The sequence below is a fragment of the Trachinotus anak genome, unplaced genomic scaffold (assembly GCF_046630095.1).
Source record: "Trachinotus anak isolate AG129_WGS33_773 ecotype Australia unplaced genomic scaffold, CSIRO_AGI_Tana_v1 ptg000008l, whole genome shotgun sequence".
NCBI lineage: Eukaryota > Metazoa > Chordata > Actinopteri > Carangiformes > Carangidae > Trachinotus > Trachinotus anak.
Window position 1 is genome coordinate 4,537,333 of NW_027273859.1, and position 17,259 is coordinate 4,554,591.

Sequence of the window (17,259 nt, forward strand, 5' to 3'; positions counted from 1 at the left end):
GACTGTGGCCAACGGCTCGAGTGGATTCAAGAGTTAGACGAAGGAGATGATGATAAGGAAAGAAAGAGGACTGCAGAGAGGAGGCAGACTTGTATTTGCTGAACAACTTGCTGAGACGTCATATTTCTTGAAATAAAGAATAAACAAAACTATATTTTAAGTTTAGGTATCTGCTGAGAGCTACAAAACAAGCATTTCATATGGAGTAATGTTTGTATGAATACAAAATGTTCTTTTTACAGCCTGATGATTCTCAGTGTTGAAATACAAAGCTGAAAGAATGACAGCCATTTTAAAGCACTTAGCGTTATGACCTATTACAACTAAGATGCAGCCGTCATATTTTGCCTTCTCACTGCTCCTAAACATTATTATGCTGCTTTTACTGTGGCTGCCTGGTGTTATTATAGTCACCTCATATCAGGGAATGCCCCTCTCCCTCACATCAGCTGGGGGTAAGAAGGTGTCGGCAGCTATGAAGGGGTGCTCAGTATCAGGCAACAGTCACAGTGCAGCACTGATGTCAGCTTCAGGAAGCTGAAGACAGACTAGCATTTCTTTAACTTTGAAAAAATAGATGTGACTTATGTATTTTATGACACTCTGGATAAGTAGTTTCAGTACTTGACGACAGAAGGAGCAAAATGGTTTTCAGTTCAGCAGCACATGCTGATTGGATGGAACTGGATGGTGAATTGTTTACTTCACCAGGAGTAGTGAAGTAAACAACTTGTCATCATAATCAGCCTCATTTGCATCAGAGTAACTTGTTTTTCTGTTAGCGGTGATTAGAGCAAACCCCTACATTACACAGTATGACTGGAAGACCTGAATACAACTTATTAATGCAGATTTTGATTTCTCACAGTATTATGATTGTAAGTTGCAGGTATGGTTTGATTCAAAACATCTGATGTATTTCATTTGCACACTGTTGGCTGAGATTCAAGTCTATTTAACGTTATCGTTATAACTGGGCCAAGGTTCTACTTTTAATTTGTGACAATAATACTTTTAAACATGAAAATGAAAACCGGATAAATGAATTGTCACAGATTATACCCATGCAAATGATTTCAGTTAAATGACAGACTTGCACTGCTGTACCAAGCGGTCTGTCAAAAGCCAGTTGTTTGCAGGAAACAGGATGCAGAATTGATCCGACCTCAGTGTAATTTGCTTTCACTCATGTTGACCTTGTTGGAAAGATGGCTGTGTTAGCGGTTAATACATCTGACAGATGAAGGAGTATTGTAAGTGGTATGTTAATCCAGTGAGGAGAGGATGCACATCTTGCATGGTTAATTGAGAGAGGAGAGGAAGGGTCAACAAATGCATTGCCTGATTTGGGTGTGACATCACATAGATGGTCAGAAAATATGTTGGTGTGTCTTTAATTTATTTTTCAGTGAAAATGATGACCTGACAGGGATTATTTAGTATCTCTAACATGTCTCAAACAAAGAGTCTCTTCAAAAAATCAGGACTAGAAGTTTTCTGTCCTGTCATCCTGTAAGAAACAGCAGGTTTCAAACCACGGCATCTGTTTAAGTACAACACTGCGCAAGTGTTGAGGTCTTCTGGTTTCATACCAAATGTCGACCTGTCATCAACCTGAATCTGAGGAGGTTACAAAATATCAACTCCCTCTGGATCCAATCTGCATCAAGGCAAGGCAAGTTTATTTATATAGCACCATTCCAACACAAGGTAATTCAAAGTGCTTCACAGAGGCATGGAAATACATTAAAAATAAATCATTGAAGTGAAAGGTCTGTTTATTTGATGAGGGGATGTGTCGGGTACTTATCTATAGTCAGTGTATTACCTACAGCCGATTTGGATCAATGCGCTGCCAGTTTAGAGGAGCAGTCTGGAGCTGGGTGATGTGCTGCTGTGAATGAGGACAAAACAATGTATTTTAACCACTTAGAAACATGTCTACAGAAAAAGACTAGTATCAGATTAAGTGCACACTTTATTTTGAATATTTTCATTGCTTTATCGTGCTGTCAGACAGTCCTCTCCTTCAGAACTACATTTTTTTCCACCGATGAACTGTATTCCTATGCACAGGTAATAAACTGACTATAGATAAGTACCTCACACAACCCCACATCAAATAACCTGAACTATCACTTTAAAATGACATTAAGATTGCATTTTAAAAAGCACATTTGAATACATAAAATATTTAAATAAGACACATTTCAATATCAAATAAAAGCAACAATACAACTCTCTCCCAACATAAGTTCACTAGTATTTCAGGTGCTTGTGGTGACCCTCTCTGAGCAGGCCTCTCCCTGCAGGAGGCTGATGGCTGGAGTTCAGCGGTCAGGAAGATGTAGCTCACCTGGTCTGGCTGCACTAAATAAGCTGGTGGCACTCAGCCAGGCTCTCTCTCGCTCCCATGGCTTCCAGCCTGGTTGGGTTTGTTGCATTTTGTTTGTCTTTAGATTCATTTCCTTTTCAGTAGTGCAAAGTGAACTTATTTTTAGTTATAACACATGTGTGGTCTTCCCTCTTTCATTCGGCCTTGTGACAACATGACACGGCCAGTTGTTACACACCACCCTTAGGTGGCCCTATGGGGCACACAACACTCCAACAGTGGCCCAGACAAAAATCAACAGACACATCTAAAACAACCAAGTCCATAGAGTTTATTGACATAAATGTATAAAAATCAACAGCAACACAAAAACCCAGACTGAGAGGCAGCAAGAGGAGCAGTCCTTCTGATGCTGGCACCAGAGCTTTTAAGTATTTCATTCCCAGGCCAGGGGTTGATTCCAGAAAGTGGGTTTAGTGAAAACTCTGAGTTTCTTAACTCTGTGATGAAGGAAACTCTGTGTTTTCTGTTCCAGAAACTAAAATTACTTTAACTCTGATTCAGTTGCCATAATAGCTTACTCTGTGAAGCTAACCTGCTTGCTGGCAGTTTTTCTTTCTGGGTTTGTTTGTCTCCTCCCCTCTTGCTGAGCCTGAAGAGGCTGTTTGACACTGTCTCATTTCCTCATTCATACTGTTTATATCAAAGTGCACATCAGAGCGCATTTGTTTAAAGACATTAATGCTGGGAGAAGATCAAAATCCAGATTAGTTTGTTACCCAAGACCTGCCTTTACTAACGTTACCTCTTTATGATCAATCTAATCTGTGTGGAGCTTTAGACAGAGACTCTGATAAATGAATAATCATTTCTCATGTTATGATTGGTCAGAGTACTGGAAAGTTCCTGTCATTCCTATCATATCATACTGCAGATGATGTAATATTTCTGAGTGAGGATGACAGTGGTGCAATTGAAAATACTGGATTAAATCTAGTTTTTAATTATAGGCTGCAGATGGTCTGAACTTGTTTTAACAGCATTTCAGTTACTGTATTTAAATTTGCAACATGTTGAAATATAGTCAGCATCATATCCTGTTGAGCAAGATTTTTAAATATCAGATAAATTTACCCTCAGGTTTAACATCAATGCTTTTTCCAACTGAAAATCATCAAAATCACGAGGTTGTTCTGGGTCAGAATCTGAGGTTACAATCATATATTCATAATAAACTTCTGTCTCATCTGTCTCATCTGTTTCATCTATATTTTCATCTTCTGCTGCAGAAGAACTCATCAGGTCAGAGATGAATAAATATATTCAAACATTTAATCTAACAAACAGTTGATTCCAGCACTTTACATCCACTCAGGAAATGGAAGTCTGTTAAATAACGTGGTCTATCGAACTATGCAGAATAAAATATAAGAGTTTGAACTCAGGCTCTTGCACTGCTGATGTTGTTCTTTTAAAGATAAATGTGCATTGATGTCACACATTAATCTTTCTGGCTCCACTGGATTAAAATGGAGGCTCTGCTCTTTATTTACCTGTTACCATGGTGAATTGTTGAACCGGAGCTGCACTGATGACGGCTGTGACAGGTTGTAACTCTATGTGGAGTCACACTTGAGCTGTAGAAGGTCTCTTCATTCAGGGGGATGGTATAAATATATGCACACGCTTTGGGATGCACTCATCTTTCTCCAACAGAAACAAGGAAATTTAGTGTTGTGCAAAATATTTCGGAAAGGATGTTGTAATTAAATCAATATTTATCTAAAAGATAATCTTATAGACAGCATTGATAAAGATGAAGGTGTATGAGCAATGACATGGCACTCATTACATTCATTGCATAACAAGCTTGTGAAATAAGGAGAATTATTAACTGAATAAATAAACACTCACTACCACGAGTCTTTGGCCACATTTCTTTTTTTGTTGAATGTTTACTCAATTTTATTTGATAAAAAGAAAAAAACTCACATGTGCTGTTTTCTCAGGTACACAACTACATGTTCATTGCAAAATACAATGTAACCTCTAATTCCGTTACTTGTGCATGAAAACAGTCAATCACATGTCTGTTTGGGACGTGGCAACTCAAGACTTATCCTGTGGAAAGAACCCACATTTATAGGAATGTGGCGTTACCTCCATCCCTGACTCAAAACTGGTGCTGTGCGTCTCCAGTACTGTCGTTTGTAAGCCTGCATGGATTCACACTCAGTGTTGTAGGGCTTTATAACTAACTCCGAGTTAAAGGTCATTGGTTTGGAATGGCACTAAATGTGTCAGACCCTACACATGAATGCACAAACAGAGTAAGAGTGGGTAGGGGGAGGCTGTAGGAGCCATATTGGAATTGGGCCTCAGAGTCGATTGAGCTAACTCAGATCAGCTGTTCTGAAACGGATATTCCAGAGTTTCCTATTACAATGATCAATGACTCAAAGTTCAGGGTTAGAATCAGAGTTTGTTTGCTGTCTGGAGTAGACTCCATGTGCATCTCATGGAGGACTGATCAGGAAGCACCTTGGAGCTACTGAGTAGACATGAGAAGGCAACAAGGCAAAAAGTTGTTTTTCTCATCCGTCTATGACCCATAGGAGTGTCTCCTGAAATAGTGCCCCTACGGCAGCGGGCATACCGGACCTTGGTTGACATGGTTACAATAATAAACATACAGACTGCATACACACCTTTGTTTTTAGAAAAAAATTAAAATAAGTACTTTCTCAACATTAGACAATCTTCATGGTCGTGGTTACAATTATAACAATGTAGTTAACTTTGTCGAATGGTCATGGATAACAGAAACAACATAAACTGCTACTTTCACATGGGAATCGAACACCGCTCTCCTGTGTCATAGTCCTGTTTGTTGACCCACCCATCCACCCCAACCTCCTCCTGACGTGGACTTTGTTGCTCCATAAACTACGTCACCACACTTATCCCTTTGCTGCTGTCATAACCATCTTGACATACTGCTGTACAGTGTGGTATTCTAGCTGCACCGCTACAGACAGGAAGAACCTGCAGCAGGTAATTGAAACAGCATAGTGGATCATCAGATCTCCTCTCCCCAAGTTAGAGGATATCCACTCAGCCCATCTACAGAGACACACAAAAAGCATCCTCAGAGACCCAACTCACCCTGGTCAGTCACGCTTTTACACTCTCCCCTCAGGCAGACTGAGAACCATCTGAGCACAAACAGACGGAGAAACAGTTTTTTCCCTTGGCCAGTGGACTGTCTTCTGAAGCTCCAAAGCTCTCAGCAATGCAACAATGCACTTTTTATGTGACAATGTCTATTTTATTATGGCTACTTTAGGCTTAGTGATTATATTATTAATTTTAGGATTATACTATTCATTTTAGGATATATTACTTATTGCTGCTATATGGAGTGCTGCTGAACTAAGTTTCGTTGTATTGTTTTATCAGTGCAATGACAATAAAGTATCTATCTATATAATTACTTATTTTTCAGGAGGACAGTCAAACAGAGCACCAGGAACACAAGCATTTCTGAGACCTATTGCATCACCTTATGGTAAAAACTTCACTCAAAACCCTCTTGTACCCAATCTGATACTTGTCTTCCAACCCCTGGTGGATCCCTTTATCACTACAACAATTCAAACACAGTACATGGGACAATCCAAGTTGGCCACCTTCAGATAGTTCCCAACTCACTGGATCAAGGTAAAGAAAATTGCCATTTTTACGATTTTCCAGTGACATTTTCTTTGAAATTTTTAGTCATATTCTAACATGAACACTTAATCTGTTGAAGCAAGTTATAATTACATAATTTTTTGCATTTTAGTATGTAGTAAAATCGTGTATAAAATTTGGAAAAACCTATATGCAAATAATTTTTTGTAATTTCTTTTTTCAAATTTTGTGAAAGGGCCAAATAAAGGTTCCAGATTCAAGAAATCAGAAATTTCTGTCCATTATTTCTGGGGTCAGGCATTACAGGGTTAAAAAGACATGACTTTTCCTTCAGCATCACCATGAGGTTGACATTTGTAGCTTTAAGTGAAATGTTAACCATTTAAATGCAAGTTGATGAAGAGATGTGTTCATTAAGTTTATATATAATTGTATACCATACAGGTAATTAACTATGTTCATTTCCAGCCTAATTTATCTCTAAGCCAGAGAAATCAGTGCACTCTTTTAGCAAAAACAGTAGGTATATTCAGAGTTATTGTGGCTCATTTCATGGTTACAGTAGAGCAGTGCAACTGTGATGGACCTGGAAAAGGTGTGAAATATCAGAATATTTTACTGCTGTGTGCTACAGACTGTTGTTTGCGTCTGTTGTTTCTCCTTGCAGCACTCCGTTCTCCACCATGGAGCTCTGACAGTTGTGACGAAGAGGACGGCCCAGAATGGATCGAAGCCTTTCCCAAGAGAAATACAATGTCCTTGAGCACAAGGAGCAGAATCGCCACAGCTGGACTCCACTGATAATTGAATTGTTGTTGGATGGGTTAACATTTTTGGTTAGTCTGCAGGGGTCATTGAGGAACTGTTGACCTGGGTAGGACAAAGTTCAATTGCATTGTGTGAAAAGTGGACAAAATTACATGAGGGAGGAGAACATTCAGAGGCCAGGCCTTGATATCTACAAGGTCAGGTTTAGGAATAAATCCTGTGCAATCCCTGAAAATTTGACCTGATGCTATCATAAAAGGAAAGTTCAGGGTCACCCTGGGGAGCATAAATTCACTGAAAATTTGTCATCAAAGTTATCATGGACGAAGAGGTAATTTTGACTTAATAATGCTTGAGAAAAAAGGCAGAATTATATTAAATTCCAAGGTAATCTGCCCAAGAGTTGTTAAGATGTTTTTCTCTAGATTCTGGACCTTCAGTAATCACAATAGCCCACTCACACATAAAATTGCTGTCGCCTTTTTCAAGTGAGCCTTAGTGAAGACTACAACCCACAAAATGATCTACAAGAGGTACATGAGGCTCTGGGTACTTGGTATTAAAACAGAACAAGCTTGCATGAAAGCCACAGCCTGCAGTGTGCTGAATATGAGCTGTAAGAAGAGAGGCAGAAAATACTGGACTGTCACAGATGTGAACTGCATGATTTTCAGCACACTGTGAGTCTGATGTAGTAAATTATGGCCTTGGCGCGTGACAAAAAACCCCTGACTGTTCTTTTCTAATGTTATTCCAACAGTATGGTGCCCACTAAGGACAAAGCACATACAAGAGAGAAAGCACACATATTGAGGGAAAATTGCTCCAAAAGCAAAACAAAAACAGGTAAAACATGTGCAAAAAGAACTGCTCATTGCTGACAATAGGGGGAGTAACCAGCTTGATTTGGATACACAGTAACATTACAGATAACTGACTTTTGCTTATGTATTTAACCCAGCCTAAAAAATGATATTTCTTCAAGAAAGTTTAAATTCAGCACATATCAGCAATTTATCTACATAATTGTGTCTGGATATTTGCTCTTCAGAGATGTGGGATGGATTTCATATGTGTAGTGTTTCCCTTAATGTTGTGCCTTCTCTCTTGTTTGTGCTTAATCCTTATTGGCCCGACAGTGTGTCTCATTCTCTTTGTGGGATTACAGAGTGGCTGCAGTGTTTCCAGCCATGCATTTATCAGTCCTCTACTTTATGGTGGTGATTTTTTTTTTTGTCTGTCCAACCTGGTAATATAGTAGTATGACGTGAGGCCTTAGAAATGCAGCATCAATGAAAAATCCTTTTAACAAATTTCAGAGAGGCAGATAATTCAGTCTCCTCTCTGAGATCCATTGGTATGGAGCACATTAGATCTCTGAGACGAGGAGGGCGACTCTTTCCAAAGTCTGATACCAAGAGGGCTGAATCAGGAATATAAAATAAAACATGTTTTAAATTTGTTAAAAGTTAAATGAATAAATAAATATATATAATATATACACACACACACACATATATATATAATTTTGACTTGCCAAAACATGGGATCGAAACATTGTCTTTTGAATCAACCTTATGGCTTGAAGTCAGTGTGCAGGCATTACTTTTTTTTCAAATTTTTATTGATGTAGTAATTTAATTCATGTATTCATGAGACATTGTTCTGGTTATCGGCAGCCTGCCTGAGGCTGATGTGGAAAACTCTGCTTTAAATGATGGATAAAGTCCAGTCACATCTGGAAGGCATGGGCTTTAGAGAGTCATACATTTTGATTTCTGAAGCACTATTAATGAACTACATGCCACATGTGGTCTGAGCCCATTGACATGCAACTCTTATGAGCATCTTACTGAGTGAGTGACTGACTACCTGCTTGGGACTGTAGCCCCAAAGAGAACTATTCCATACAAAAATCTGCATGTTGCTCAAATGACATTTTTTTAAAAGGCTCTGGACAATTTAAAACAGCTGCATTACAGTTCAATGCAATGTAGTTGATGCTTTAACAAGAGTAATAGTTTACAGATATGTTAGTGGCTCTGTGAGTTTGTACAGAGGCACTGCATGAACGTCCATACGTTACATACATAGCCTACTAACAGTACTTTGAAATATCAATAGCTCTCGTATCAATCATAACCTGTGGCTGAAAGTTAGTTTGAGGAGGGTCATTCAACTTTCCACTCTGCAGCATTGTAGTGCTGTCAAGGGTCTGGTGGCAAGCCTGCAAGTAGCTCTCTTAATGAGCTCATTCATCCTCTCACACTGTTTTGCTGGGTGGACCCCTGCAAATGCCGACAGGAGAAATAGAACCAGAAACGTGGCTCTGATAAAATACATAAAGCTTGATAACAACAATAAAAGTGCCTGGACTGCTGAAGTATTCCTGTTGAAGTGATCCTGTCTCGCTCAGAGATAAATCACTGAGTATGTGTATTTTTCTCATCAGTCAGATCGATATCTAAATTATTACATTACTGGGTACGAGAGAGTATTGTTATGACACAGAGTCCAGACTGTGAGACCACAAGGGGAGACAGAGAGTAGGAAGATGGCTCTCCACAACATTACACACCAACAAGTTGTATTTGTACATTAAATCTAATAATCTATTTATCTAAAATGAATGACATCAGCGATGCCACTCCTGCTGCTATCACTATGACTGTGACTCACTATAACAGTCTGCATGTGTCATCTGGGAAGCACTTTGAGCTGCACTAACCTGTATGAAAGGTGTTATAGGCCCACATATAAAGACTGTTTAATGCCATCTATGTTATTATCATCATTATAAATACGATTTCTCATGTGACTGAATTCGTTCATTCATTCTCCTTCTTCTGTGCTGTTTGTAATTGCTGATAATGGAATTATGGGCAAATTTAATCGGATGAAAGCTATTTATGCATGATAATCCCGTTGGTTTCCCTGTGCGGTCTGACTCCGTCGGATGAATAACGTACCTGGGCTCATCCATAGTCATAATTACAGAGGCTGCCTATTGGACGGGTGCTCGGCGCTCGCTCCATAAGCTGGTGTGCAGCCCCTCAGTTTGAGCAGAGGAGCAGGAGACGAGCGCGGAGCCGCTGAGGGAGGGAGGACAGAGCAGAGCGAGTGACAGCTGGGGGAGCGCAGGCTTGTTCTTCTGCTGTAATGTGCGTAAAAGGCGCGTTTTCGTTTTTACGCGCGGGTAAAAGTTTAAACGGCAGATTGTCATCGAAATTTCCTCTCGATAAACTGAATTCCTATGATTTCCACGACATTGACGTTTTCAAGAGAGCATTCCGCAGACCACAGCTGTATAAACTGCAGCGGTGAAGCTTTCTGAAACTTTAGATTATCGTCTTCACGTTGTGCGCGGGATCTTTAACTTCGCTGTGTCATGGTTTAGGCTTAGCTCCAGCGGCTCAGTGTGACTTTAGGTTTTAAACTGCAAAATGGATCCTTTATTCAACTCCACCGATGTGCCAAACTGGACCACAAGCTACAACGACACCAATAACGCGACTCTTTACTGGAACCAGTTTGTGCAGCCAGTCTGGAGGATCGTCCTCTGGGCCATTGCGTACAGCTGTATAGTTATTGTGTCCGTTGTAGGTAATATTACAGTGATCTGGATCATTATAGCGCATAAACGCATGAGGACAGTCACCAACTATTTTCTGCTGAACCTGGCGTTCGCCGAAGCCTCCATGTCCGCCTTCAACACGGTCATCAACTTCACCTACGCCGTACACAACGAGTGGTACTTCGGACTGGTGTACTGCCGCTTCCACAACTTCTTTCCCATCGCGGCTGTCTTTGCCAGCATCTACTCAATGACTGCCATCGCCCTGGACAGGTAAGCTGCGGCTTCTCCTGGTGATCTCTTGTAAATGAGAGACAACAAATATTCTAAAACCTTAGGACCATTCAATCTATTCTATAACATTTGCTATACATGTTAATGAGTAGGAATTTAAGACATTCTAAAAGGCCCACATTAAAACCATTGTCAATTGTTAGATGTTTTTTTTTCTGCCATTTTTCTCCTAATTCATCAATAGCAAGAAATGGAATTTTGTCAAATTGTATCAATGCTGCCAAATAAAAACCAAAGTTAAGTATGATGTGGTGATGTGGCAGAAAACTCCATATTGAATCTTCTAATCAATATTAAAGATTTTATCATAATATTTTAAAAATCTGCTGATAACTAAGAGGATTTTGGTGAATCCTTAGTTCTCCACAGGGGATGGAGAAGAGGCTGCGATTTTACTTTGTTTCCTTGGTTGAGGCTGAGTGCTCTTTCAATACCCCCCACCACCGCCCCCACCACCTCCACCAAAAAGAAAATGAAATAAGATAAATAAAAAAATAAAAATAAATACAATAAAAATCTAAATATTTAACAAGAACCTGTGTTTTAATTTTCTTATTCATAGCTGTAAATTGATGTGGAAGTGCACCCATATAAGTGCCTGCATTATGTGTTGCTCTCCTTTCTCGGTGGTCATCAGAGGACCTCGTCTTATTGAGGGAAGCTGTCCCTCAGTGAGCAGAACAAGCCACTAACACAGTCGTGGCTGACGGTTGCCTTCTAAAAGCAGCCAGCAGTTGTAAGCTACATACTGTGAGCTCTACACTATGCCCATGCCATGCTCTAGAGTCCAGTGACCGCAGAGGAAATATGTGTTCGTGAGATTTATATCTGCCTGTCTACAGCCTCTCTTCCTCGAAGTGAACATTCCTGTGGGTAAGAGCCTCATTCATCAGTGTGATGGCTCTTTATGACAATGAGGCTAAACTGAAATTGGACGCATAAAAAGCCCTGCGCTGCTGTGCATGTGGCTCTGTGTGTGTATGGGTGTGTGTGTGTGTCATTACATGTACATTTGTTTCAGTATGTGCATGCAAGTCTGTATGTGTGTGTCCATGTGTGGTGTGATGCCTGGTAATGTATGCCTCTGTGCGTATTTGTACAGTATGTTCTGTATGTGTGTGTGTATTTCTGTGTTTAGAACTGTCTCTGTTTGTGCATATGAGTGTGTGTGTACATCTTTGTCACTGAATGTGTGAGTTTTTTTTATTTATAACCTGTACAAGTTTGTGTGTGTGTGTGTGAGAGAGAGAGAGAGAGAGCAAGAACGAGAGAGAGAGAGAGAGAGAGAGAGAGAGAATAAGCTTCCATGTGTGTGATTCAGACCAACACTTGTAACTACACATTCAGCTGCATCTGTGTCCGTTATTCCTCTAAATCTCAGGTGAGAAATTCTTAGAATTCCTGTTCATTTCCTTTTTTTCAGCAAGAAGACAATGCACTTTTTCTCATAATAGGCCAAGCTTTAGAGCTAGTGCAAGTGAGGTGGAATTAAGATGGCCCCAGATATAGACATATATAAAGTTCAGAGAGAGATCTATAGGTTGTTTTCCCCTAACCCCTGTCCGTGCCACACAAAGATGTTATTAAAAACCCTTTAGAGAATCATTAAATTCACTCTGATGGCATCATACTTTAGTGGCTGTGGTAGGAGAAAGTATTAATGGATTTTTGAAAGTGTCAAAAGTGCTGGGGTAATAGTATAAGGAAGAGATTCATCCACTGTGACCCATCACTTACAGCCATATCTCAACAGCTCTTTAGAGACCGGTTAATATTTCATTTTTTAATTTTCATTCACCGCTTCTTGTGCAAGATGAAGAGCTCCCATTAGTCTCTACACATCAAACACATTTAGGAAATAGAGTAAATCTGCAGGATCTCTTAGGGGGGGATAGGCCGATAGCCGATAAGACATTTTTTTCCATCTTCATCACTGCAGCAATCATTCCCATGGTGCTATTCCACCACAGAACCCACAGATCACCTGTGCAGTTGAGTGCTGACACCAGTGTGCTGGGTCTGGTGTTGATTGTATTGAGGAAATTGAGAAAAACCTATTTCTATGGATATACATACCTCAGCTCACGCTCATAAGGTTCTTTGACAAATATCATTATTTCTTTTCCTTTTGGTATTCTCTTGATTAAACTGGAGAGGCACCACTTGCTTAAAATCCCTGATAAATGGGGAAATAATTAAATCCCAAAAGTTTCTTCATGGTTTCAATTAGTTTAGATGATTACCATCTCAAGAGCCAGTTGCATCAGCTATTCATTCTAAGTTCAAACTTAGTTATGACAAAAGCGTTTTAAGAAGTAGAGATTTACACATCAGAACTGCTCCTTGTCCACCAGCCTGTCTGTCGTTACCAGAATGGGCCACGGTTCTGTCTACATGTTTTTTCAGTGTCGGTCCACAGCAGGGCAGCGTATATGAACCCAGAGTGTTTTTTGTTTACAATACACAGGGTAAGCAAACCACAAGGTGAACTTTAAGTGAACTGAACTGAGATCACCTTTATAGATGATCTCAGTTTGGTTCACTTCAGAGGAGTCTGAGTTAATCTGGAGTGTTCACACGGGCTCAAAAAAGCTGACTAATTATTCTGAGTTGTGAAAACACCCTGAAATTCATTTTCTGGGCACAATGAATATCTGTACCACATTTCAAAGAGACATACCAGGGTATGAGTCAACATCCTCTGGGGACCATGAATCTTATCTGTGTGAAAAAAAAGAGATATTTCAGTTTGGACCACAATCGTGCATCACTCATCTAAATCCTTTGCATTGAGAAATACGTGTGTTTCAGAGCTAGTAGTACTATGAGCCTATAGCACTACTATAGCCTAAGCAACCACAAGCTTATATTGTGTTATTTTGTGATATGTAAACTATGTGATATGCCAGCTAAAATGTCACCAGGTTACATTATTCACACACATATTAGCAAGCTAATGGGAGTTAGCCTAGCTCTGTTTGCTGTGTAAGTATTTCACAGCAACTAATCTGTACATAAGAACTAGGCTGTGCTGTGCCTATAACTTGGCCACCTGACCACAAGCATGGCTGCTGACTCTTACAATGTGTTCAGACACAAATCAAAGTGAATGTTTGCCTTGTGTCATTCACTGACCACTGGACTGTTTGTGTTTATTCGTCCCAGGCAGCCACTGTATGTACAACTGCACAGATGCCAGCTGTAAGCTCGGGAACACTGAACACACTGACCATGTGTGTGGGTGTGAGTGTGCTTGTGTGGCAGAAACTTCAGTTCTTTCTGTTGCTCACCTTGAGTCTTTCTCCTTTTTCCTTTAATCTCTGTGCGTTTACAAAGCAGATTCCTAAAGCCCTGGGAAATGTGTGAATATTTTGCTCAAGATTAAACATTTTCCCCTCCAAGGGACTGTCTTTGCATGTTAGACAACCTCAGGCGACTTTGTGTCTACCTCCCATTGACTTTGTATGTGTTTGCCTTTAAAATTCACTTTGCTTTCTGTCTCTTTCAGTTTGCTTTACTGAATGTTACGTTACAGCTTGTGATGCTGCAGCGGCATCCAGTTTACAGTTGATTGCTTTTGACTGGACGCCACTGCAGACGTGTCTTAGCCACTGATATTCACATTAGTTGATTATTTACAAGCTAAAAACATTAATCAGGCCACATGAGAAAATTATAACATTTACAAACACACTTAGGGATAGAGTTGAATAGCTGATGCGACATTCAGGAGCTCTAGCTGTGTTTGTGTGTGTCCCCGTAGCTGAACCGCCACAGACATGCAACTCAAGTGAAGTGAAACCCCCATATGTGAATTGATTTATCTATATACTGAATAACTTCATCCTGCAATAGATTCTGAGATGCCAGATCCTACTGAGGACATTTGTCAGGGAGAGGCTGCAGCTTTCAGGGATTAGGGAGTATATAGACTGGATTGGTGGATATTTTGATAATGACTGTGTATCAATGTGCTCAGTGCAGTGTGAAAGGTGTGACTTAAAACCATTGTGTCATTTGGCTAATATCTGTTTCATTTAGCTCCGGTCTTCTGCGTGACTGCCACTGATAGCTGCTCTTGGTCCTCGTGTGAATTACTCACGATCACTTCCCTTATGTTCGGTCTTCAACTGATCACTTCATACTTTGCTCTGTGGACACAGTCTGAGCTGATCATTCAGAATGAGCTAGCTCGGAGACCCAAAACCCAAAGCAACTCTTGATTATGATGACTGGACAGGATGAATGAGTCACATATGCAAATTTGCATATCTATATGTAGTACATCAATAAGTATAATGGTGTCTAATTTAATAACAGCAAAGTTTGGACCAACTAAAAGTTGCTTGATGAAAAAGAGCTAACCAGAAGCCCCTTTGTCATATCGGCCTTAATCTTTAAATGCACAGGCATAACAGGGACCAGGAGCTGAATATCCAGCCATTCAATAAACAGATTTTCAAGACATTTCTGGATAAAACACAGACAGGATTGTGATGGTCGTAGCCATCAAGGAGACACTGCTATCACACTGTAGATAACATGATCCCTACATAAAAATGATATAAAGACCTCAGATTGTAGCTCTTCTCTGTGAAGCTTACATTTCAGCAGCATGGGAGGCACCTGCTATTTCGTTTTGAAGGCATTTTGGTGGATTGGGCTTAACTGAATAAAGTGTTGCAGGTCTGACAGTACATAAAAGGAAAGGTTATGGCCAGCACTACTCCTGGCACTTTCCTGATTGTACAAAAGCATATGTTTAGCAAAAAAGACCGCACCAGCAATAAACACTGACATAATCACAGCTACAGAAAGCAGCACTACACACAGCCCGGCAGCCTGCTATGGAGAAGTCTGCTCAATATGACAGCAAGAAAAAGAAGGACTCAGCAGAGGATCTGTTATAACCAATGGCTGTTTAGAGGAACCAGAAGCAGAGGACAGACTCAGGTGAGCAAGTTGAACTGGATTTATTGTACTTGGAAAGCAAAGCAGCAAAGCAAAGCAGGTAGAGGTGAAGGCTGGGAGATGAATGAGATAGTTAGGTGATGAATGGCAGGGTGGTGAATCAGGCAGGGCAGGAGAGATGAATGAGAGACAGGCAGGAACTGAGTGGCTGACTTGGGAACCTGTTGATGAGGGAAGGCTGGGTTGGAAATGAGCAGCAGGCAGACAGACAGGAGGGGTGAGACCCTGAAGCACCAGAGCAAAGTGTCCGTCAAAATGCAAAAACACGAAGAATCAAAAACTAGTGCAAAACACTGGGATGGTGTAGTAACATGCAGGTGGCGATCAGGCGATGAGTGACAGGAGAGCTGGGGTTGAAGTACAACAGAGCTGATGAAATGATGAGGAGCAGTGAGCTGGCTGATATGCGCAGGAGGAGGGTTGGAGCAGGTGAGGAGCAGAGTGGATCGCCACACTCAGAGACAGACAAACAAGACACAGACACTCAGGGTGACAGAGAGGACCCAGGAGAAACACCAGGAAACGGAAAAAACCTGGAGCATTGACCATGACACGATCAAAAAAGTCTCCCCTAAACTTTAAACTTTCATCCATACTGTTAAAATATGAAAACTGTTATATAAACCATTATGCTTAAGCCTCAGTTAATGTTCACATCAAACATCGGAATGGTAGTAATGGTGTCGGGAATGTTTTCTAAACACACTGTGGGCCCCTTAATCATATTAATCATACCAGCTGACCATGTTCATTCCTTTATGGCCACAATTTACCATCTTCTAATGGCTACTTCCAGCAGGATAATGCTCCATGTCACAAAGCAGAAGTCCCAAAGTCTCACACTGGTGTCATGATCATGACAATGAGTTCAGGTCTCTGCAGTCACCAGAGGTGAATCCAGTAGAACACCTCTGGGATGTGAGATTGGCAGCGTGAATGTGAAGCTGACAAATCTGTCAGTCTGACCTCAAAGTCTTTCCAACATCTTGTGGAATCCCCAAAGAGAAAAGGAAGGAACTACCCACTATTAGTATGGTGCACCCAATAAAGTGCATCTGTTGAAGAAACTGAAGCTGGTTAAATTAAATTTACTTAATCCAACTCACAGTTTCATCTTGCAGGTGGGTTAACTCATTTAATCTCTTTTTGAAGGACCTGCATCTTTGTTGCCATCCACCTCCATCAACACTTTCTGAAGAAATTCTAATGTTTCAAATGTTGTCCTTCACTTGTAAGTCACTTTGGATAAAAGCATCTGCTGAATGAGTAAATGTTGTGTAATGTTTCTCTCTGGTCCCTGGAGTATAGCTCAAGGTTTCAACTACACACCTACAGTTTTTGCCACATCTCCCAGATCGTGCAGATAATGTAGATTTCCAGGACCATTTCACTCCTTGCACCAGGATCAATATCATAAAAATGGGAGAACATTTTATTAATTAGTGTGTTTATGAGAACTTAACCTGCCACTTGTTAAACTGATTATTTTCTTAATTGTCTATAATTTTTCAGACATTAGTAACAAATACCCATAAACAGAGCCCAAAGCCCAAGTAGATGTCTCCAGATAGTTTGGTTTGTCCAATCAACCCTCCAGAACCTAAATATGTTCAACGTACAATGA

The 17,259-nt window shown here is 40.3% G+C and overlaps 1 protein-coding gene across 1 annotated transcript in view; it reads left to right on the forward strand.

The window, feature by feature from the left end:
• The first annotated feature begins 9,857 nt into the window (after positions 1–9,857).
• tacr1a (tachykinin receptor 1a) overlaps positions 9,858–17,259 on the forward strand; it is a 48,991-nt gene continuing 41,589 nt past the window's right edge. The window contains exon 1 of the mRNA XM_071481966.1: positions 9,858–10,643. Coding sequence (XP_071338067.1) covers positions 10,240–10,643 — 404 coding nt within the window. The 5' untranslated portion in view covers positions 9,858–10,239. The remainder of the gene's footprint in view (positions 10,644–17,259) is intronic.